General features: G+C 69.6%; 1 protein-coding gene across 1 annotated transcript; it reads left to right on the top strand.

The window, feature by feature from the left end:
• Nucleotides 1–1,892: 1,892 nt before the first annotated feature.
• On the top strand, nucleotides 1,893–6,880 carry NDUFS2 (NADH:ubiquinone oxidoreductase core subunit S2; the record flags this gene model as incomplete). The annotated part of the gene is made up of 14 exons (XM_032207094.1): nucleotides 1,893–1,933; nucleotides 2,531–2,634; nucleotides 3,004–3,194; nucleotides 3,829–3,949; nucleotides 4,046–4,158; nucleotides 4,264–4,338; nucleotides 4,429–4,506; nucleotides 4,683–4,768; nucleotides 5,084–5,203; nucleotides 5,293–5,422; nucleotides 5,549–5,644; nucleotides 5,909–5,992; nucleotides 6,564–6,621; nucleotides 6,734–6,880. Coding segments are annotated over 14 exons (1,335 nt in total), but the record flags the coding sequence as incomplete, so codon positions are not given.
• Nucleotides 6,881–7,271: the final 391 nt, after the last annotated feature.

The following is a 7,271-nucleotide window of genomic DNA, read 5'->3' as shown; positions in this document are numbered from 1 at the left end:
CGTCCCCGCTGTCCCCGGGGAGAACAAGAGGGTGACAAAGGGAGCTGGCGGCACCCGGCGCCGCCGGACAAAGGGGCCTCTGTGCTGCAGGGTGCTGGGCTGCACCCACGGGACCCCCCCGGCACCCACGGGACCCCCCCCCAGCACCCAGAGCCTGCAGCCGGGACCAGCACCCCTGCATGCCCGGGAGCGTTGTTGTGACTGGGAGCCCACTGGGAGCACACTGGGAGCCCACTGGGAGCACACCACAGCTGGCACAAGCAGAATTCACCGTGTCCAGCATCCGGGGGGGGCTGGCAGGCGCTGGCACCCCTCCCGGCTCCAGCATCCGCCGGATCTGGCACCTGGCTCTGCCGGCGTCCCGTGGGCTCCAGCATCCGCCCAGTTGGGCGTCTGGCACGGCCGGCGTCCCCAGCACCAGCATCCGCCGGATCCGGCATCCTGCAGGGGCAGCGTCCTCTGCCTCCGGCGTCTGCTCCAGCACCCCCAGATCCAGCACCTCCAGATCCAGTACACCCAGATCCAGTACACCCAGTTCCAGTACACTCAGTTCCAGCACCTCCAGCTCCAGAAACTCCAGCTCCAGCACCCCCAGCTCCAGCACCCCCAACTCCAGCATCCCAGTTCCAGTCCCCCCAGTTCCAGAACACCCAGCTCCAGCACCCCCCGTTCCACTACCCCCAACTCCAGCATCCCAGTTCCAGCACCCCCAGTACCCCCAGTTCCAGCACCCTTGGCTCCAGCACCCCCAGTTCCCATACCCCCACTTCCAGTCCCAGTGTCCCCAGTTCACCTCCAGCATTTCCCAGTCTCAGCCAGACCCACGCACGAAAGCCCCCAGCACACGCACGGGGCCGACACACGCATGGTGCACGCTCACACGCCATCACGTGCACACGGGGACACGGGGACACCAGGGACATGGGGACACCGGGGACACCCTCGGGGACACCGGGGGCTGCTCGGTGCCCCCCGGGGGGGTCCAGGCAGCATCTGTCCGGCCCCGTGGGGCCGCCGTGACTCAGCGCGGGGTCGGGGTCAGCGGTGACGCCGCCAGGCGGCCGCTGGCGTCAGCGGGGTCGGTGACGCAGCGCGAGGCCGCGGGAGCTGGCACGGCCACGGGGACGGGGGAGCCTGGGGGGGGGCACACACACAAATTGGGGTCACCGAGGGTGCTGGCACGGCCTGGCTGTCCCCGTGTCCCCCCTCAGGGAAGGCCCCTGGGGGTGGGGTGGGGTGGGGGGGGGGGGGGTGATTTGGGTCATGGCACGTTTTGGGGACGTGGTGGGGGGGTCCTGCTTGCCCTGCCCCCTCCGTCCTAGCCCTGCCTTCACCATCCCCATCCTGCTCGCCCTGGTCCCTTCTGTCCCCCCAATGCCCCCCCCCGACCCCCTCTGTCCCCCCATCCCCTTCTGTCCCCTCTGCCCCCCCCAGCCCCCTCTGCCCCCCCTGTCCCCCCCATGTCCCCCCATGCCCCCCCTGTTCCCATCTGCCCCCTCTGTGTCCCCATGCCCCCTCTGTGTCCCCTCACGCCCCCCCCAGTCCCCTCCTGTCCCCCCCATCCCCTCCCCTCCCCTCTGTCCCCACCCCCGCCCCTCTGCCCGCCCCAAAGATGGCGGCAGCACCCATTCCAGTTTCCCGGATGTTGCCCTCAGCAAACATGGCTGCCGAGCAGCCCCCCCCCCCCCCCCCCTCCCCCAATACACCTGCCCTTCCTTTTGCCCGTAGCCAACATGGCGGCGAGGCGGCTTCACCCTCCCACCCCCAACATGGCGCCGTGCCGCGGGGGCTGACGGTGGCGGCGCCTGCGCGGTGCCAAGGGCAAGATGGCGGCGCTGCGGGCGCTGCGGGCGCTGGGGGGGCTGCGGGGCCTGCGGGCCCCCGGGGGGCTCCCGGCGGCGGCGGCGGCGCGGCTCGGGGCGGCCCCGGCACGGTGAGGGCGGGGGGCGGCGGGGGAGGGCCGGTGGGAAGCGGGGGGGCGACGGGGGGCCGGGAGCGGGGGCTGGGGGTCGGGGGTCAGAGGTCAGGGGTCGGGGGTTTGGGGTTTGGGGTCTGGGGTTGGGCACCTGGGGGCTGGGGGCTGGGATTTGGGGGCTGGGATTTGGGGTTGGGGGTCGGGGGGCTGGGATTTGGGATTTGGGGTCTGGGGTTGGGGGTTGGGCACCTGGGAGCTGGGATTTGGGGGCTGGGGGCTGGGGTTTGAGGGTCGAGGACCTGGGCCTGAGGGTCTGGGGCCAGGACCTGGGGGCTGGGATTTGGGATCTGAGGTTTGGGGTCGGGGGTTGGGGGTCAGGGACCTGGAACCTGGGGCCGGGAACTGGGTTTGGGGTCTGGAGTCTGGGTCTGGGGCGTGGGGGTTAGGGCTGGGGTCTGGAGTCAGGGGTCTGGGTCCAGGACTGGGACCTGGGGCTGGGACCTGGGGCCTGGCTCTGGGTTCAGGGACCAGAATCTGGGGTCTGGGATTTGGGGCCGTGGCCCAGGGGCCGGTCCTGTTCCTCCCCATCCCGTTGTGACCCCCTTGGTCCCACAGGGCCCGGCAGTGGCAGCCCGACGTGGACTGGGCGCAGCAGTTCGCTGGCGCCATCATGTACCCCAGCAGGGAGACCGAGAAGTGGGTGCCGCCGCCCTGGGACGGTGAGGGGCCGGGGACACCCCCAGGACAGCGGGATTTTGGGAGGGGGGAGCCCCGGGGTGGGGGGCAGCCTCCTTAGGGGGGCACAGGGGGAATAACGGGGTGGCTGAGACCCTGGGAAAGGCTTTGGGGTGGGGGTGCTGGGCACCCATGGGCTCTGGAGGGTGCTGAGTGGGGTCCTTGTGCCAATTTGGGGCTCGTTGGGTGCCCAGCGGGTGTCAGGGTGGGTTTTGGGGTGCCCTGAGCTGCGGGGGGGTGGTTAATCAGGGTGCTCAGCGGGGCAGCTCCCCCGACACCGCAGGGTTGATGCGTTGTGGGGTGTTTTCCCTGCCTGATTCTCCCCCCAAAAAATTGTCCCCCCCCCCGAGCAGACAAGGACCCCCCGGCCCACAAGAAGGTCTCCAGCCTCACCATCAATTTCGGGCCCCAGCACCCGGCCGCCCACGGGGTCCTGCGCCTGGTGATGGAGCTGAGCGGGGAGACGGTGAAGAAGTGCGACCCCCACGTCGGGCTGCTGCACCGCGGCACCGAGAAGCTCATCGAGTACAAGACGTACCTGCAGGTACAGGGAGGGGGGGCTCCGAGGGCCTCCCCGGTGCCTTTTTTTTTTCTCGTCCTGCTGCGAGGATTTGGGGAAAATGGTGGGGAAACGGCGAGGGGAGCCCAAGTTTGGGCCAGACTGGCCGGCTGCCCGCGTCCCCCTGCCTGACCTGGCCACGTCAGCGCTGCCCGGGGACTTCTTTCCCCGTTGGATTTGGTTGTGGTGTTTGCAAACACCTCCCCGCTGGTTGATTATCCCGCCCGGATTTAATTTCGGTGCTGGCAGGAGGAGCAGAGCCTGAAATAACCCGGGGCTGGGACAGCGGGGGGACGGCGGCACCGCACGCTTGGTGCCAGCCAAAAAGCTCTCGGGGCGCGTTGCCCCCCTCCTTCACACCTTGTTCTGAGGAAGGCCACTTGGATGCCTGCAGGGCTGGAGCTTTTGGGCTCCTTTTGGGGCTCCCGGGCTCCTTTTGGGCTCCTTTTGGGGCTCCTTTTGGGGCTCCCGTGCCCCCTGGGGGAGAGGGAAGCCGCCGCCGTGCTCCGAGTGCCGTGGGTGCTGGCCGCAGCCCCTCAAGGTCACCTTTTCTTCAGGAGTTGGACTCGGCGATCCCTCTGGGTCCCTTCCAACTCTCCTTTTGGGATCCCTTCGCCAGGCCCTGCCCTATTTCGACCGCCTCGACTACGTGTCCATGATGTGCAACGAGCAGGCCTACTCCCTGGCCGTGGAGAAGCTGCTCAACATCCGCCCGCCCCTCAGGGCGCAGTGGATCCGAGGTGAGCACGGCCTCCTGCCTCTCCGGGGAAGGGTCTGGGGGGGGCTTTTCTCCCCGTTCTGCCCCCCTCTCACCCCTCTGCACCCACCCCCCCCAGTCCTTTTTGCAGAGATCACCCGGCTGCTCAACCACATCATGGCAGTGACCACGCACGCGCTGGACATCGGAGCCATGACCCCCTTCTTCTGGATGTTTGAGGAGAGGGAGAAGGTGAAGGGACGGGGACGGGGAAGCTGCAGCCGCCCTCGGGGTCGGTTTGAGGGGCTCGAGGCCGGCGGACGGACCCCCCCCCCTCCTTTCTCTGCCCCCCTGCAGATGTTTGAGTTCTACGAGCGGGTCTCGGGGGCGCGGATGCACGCTGCCTACATCCGTCCCGGCGGGGTTCACCAGGTAAAGTGCTCCCTGCAGCCCCCCCACTGTGGGATTTGGGGGGGGTTTCCCTGATTCCTCCCGGGCTGATCTCCCCCTCCTCGCACCCAGGACCTGCCCCTGGGGCTGATGGACGACATCTACGAGTTCGTGAAGAATTTCTCCATGCGGGTGGATGAGGTGGAGGAGGTGAGCGCGGCCGCCACGCGGGGACACCGGGGAGGGAGGGAGCGGCCCCATTTCCCCCCCTGCTGTCCCCTGGGCGTGGCCAGCATGGGGTTGTCCCCTGGGTGGTTACGGCAGCAGGGAGGGGGGACAGGGCTGCCCGTGGTGGTTACGGGTGGCTGAGGCCCCGCTGCCCACAGATGCTGACCAACAACCGCATCTGGAAGAACCGCACGGTCGATATCGGGGTGATAACGGCCGAGGAGGCGCTCAACTACGGCTTCAGGTGGGTCCCGGGGGGCTCCTCGGGGTCGGGGGGGCTGCTTGTTGGGGTCAGGGGGCTGCTCTGGGGCTGCTCGGGCTCGGTGCTGGCCCCTGCCTGGCTCCAGGCGCTGCTGCTTGGTGTCAGAGCAGCGCCACTGTGTCCTGCGTGGCTTTGTCCCCCCGCTGTCCCCAAACCCTTCTGGGGAGGCCGTGCTGTGCGAGGCGAGGAGCTCCTGGCTCCTTTCCGGGTCCCCTCGGTGTGGGGTCCTGCTGCTGTGGGACGCGGGCTGGGGTTTTTGGTGTCCCCCCCCCGGCTCACCCACCTCTCTCCACACAGCGGGGTGATGCTGCGGGGCTCGGGGATCCACTGGGATCTGCGCAAGACCCAGCCCTACGACGTCTACGACCAGGTGGAGTTCGACGTCCCCATCGGCTCCCGAGGGGACTGCTACGACCGGTACGTCCCCGCGCCGCGGCCGCACGCCCCCTTCCCGGCACAGCACCCGCGCTGAGCCCCCCCCCCACCCCAAAACTCCCCCCCCCCAGGTACCTGTGCCGCGTGGAGGAGATGCGCCAGTCCCTGCGCATCATCCTGCAGTGCCTCAACAAGATGCCCGAGGGGGAGATCAAGGTGGACGACGCCAAAATCTCCCCTCCCAAGCGGGCGGAGATGAAGGTAAAAAGCCTGGCTTCCTGCTGGCCCCCCCCAGTTGCACACTGGGACCCCCCCCCCGAGCCCAAAAAAAACACTCCTGGGGGAGGAGGAGACCCAGCGCTGCCCGGCCGTGGCCTCTCTCCGCAGACCTCCATGGAGTCCCTGATCCACCACTTCAAGCTCTACACCGAGGGCTACCAGGTGCCCCCCGGAGCCACCTACACGGCCGTCGAGGCCCCCAAGGTGCCCTTCTCGTGCTTTTTGGGGGGGGCTGAGCTCACCCTGGGCTGGCACCCAGCTCAGTTAGGAGGTGGGAGGAGGGTGGTGGGTGCCAGCCTGCGCCGCGGTGCCTCTGGGGACGGCGCTCACCGGGTGTGGGACGGGCACAGCCCTCGGGACACCGCACGCGTCCCGTCCTGTCCCGGGGCCTCTCGGTGTTATTTGGGGCTGGACGCGGCCACCGCAGCCCCCCCGGGTGTCACCAGCCCTGTCCCCGTGTCCCCGCAGGGTGAATTCGGCGTTTACCTCGTCTCGGACGGCAGCAGCCGCCCCTACCGCTGCAAGATCAAGGCGCCCGGCTTCGCCCACCTGGTAGGGCACTGGGGGGGAACTGGGAGGGAACTGGGAGGACTGGGGGGGGCAGCCTGGGGTGGCCGAATCTGCCCTCCAGCCCCTCGTGGGCCGGCTGCGAGGTTCTCTAGGGGCCAAGTGGCACCTGTGGGGACGTGGCTGTCACCCGCACGGCCCCGTCCCCGCCGGGGGGCTCGGCGCGAGCCGCAGCTTCTCCTGCTGGAGCCTCGGAACCGGAGGCCGCTTCCTCTCCCCGCCGATAGCTGACCACTTCCTGCAGCTGCCGTGCCGCTGGGGGCCTGGCCTGAGCCGTGGGGGGGCTGCCGGAGGGGCCCCCCCCTCTCCGGAAGCCGCGGCCCCGGCACCGTCGGCGGCTGTCGGACGCAGGCGGCCGCGCCTCCAGCCTCGTGCCTCCGGCTGCTGACCGCAGCGGGCGCCTTCCTGCCGGCCCCAGCTCCGCGGGATCGGCCGAATTTGGGGTTTGGGGGGGGGGCACGGGGATGGCACGGGACCGGGGGGGGCAGCCCATGAGATAAAGCGGCCCCGTGGCACCGCGCTCGGGGCTGATTTTGTGTCTCTCCTCCTCTTTCAGGCCGGCCTGGACAGGATGTCGCAGGGCCACATGCTGGCAGACGTGGTGGCCATCATCGGTACGTGTCCCCCGGGGGGGTCCCGCGCCCCCCATGGACCCCCTGTGGGTTTTTGGGGGGGGTCGGGGAGCCGGGCTCGGCCCTGCCCTCACCTCCTTTTTCCTCTCTCCAGGCACGCAGGACATCGTGTTCGGGGAGGTGGATCGGTGAGGGGCTCAGCGCCGTGCCCCCGCTGCGTGTGCTGCTCCCTGCGCTCCCCCCTGCACCCCCCCCCGTGCTGCCCCTTCACCGATTTGAGTCGAATAAAGGCTAAAACAGGTCCCGGCTCCGCGCCTCTGTCCCTGCGTCAGCCCTCAGCTGCCGGAACCGGGTGAAACCCCGCTCCTCTGCCCTTTTCCCACACAAGGCTTGCGGTCAAGAGCTTCCCCTTCCCTCGATGTGGGGCCCGCGGGCGCATCACCCTCTCCGGGAGGATCCTCCCCACTTCCCCAGCCCCGGGGGGGGGCACTTCCCAGGGGTATTTTTGCCTTTCTGCCCCCACCGCCTGCGATTTTGCACCCGACGCCTCTGGGAGCTCCCCTGTGCCAGGGTGGCACTTGGGCACGGGGAGGGTGGTGACAAGGGGACAGCTCGGTGGCAAACCGGGGTGGGGGGGGGCCCGCGTGGCCAGACGGGGGCTGGAGGAGGGGAAGCGGTGGCGGGGGGGGGGG

The sequence above is a fragment of the Aythya fuligula genome, unplaced genomic scaffold (genome assembly GCF_009819795.1).
Source record: "Aythya fuligula isolate bAytFul2 unplaced genomic scaffold, bAytFul2.pri scaffold_112_arrow_ctg1, whole genome shotgun sequence".
Classification (NCBI taxonomy): Eukaryota; Metazoa; Chordata; class Aves; order Anseriformes; family Anatidae; genus Aythya; species Aythya fuligula.
The sequence above is the reverse complement of the archived record's forward strand: the minus strand, read 5'-3'. Positions and strand labels throughout refer to the sequence as shown.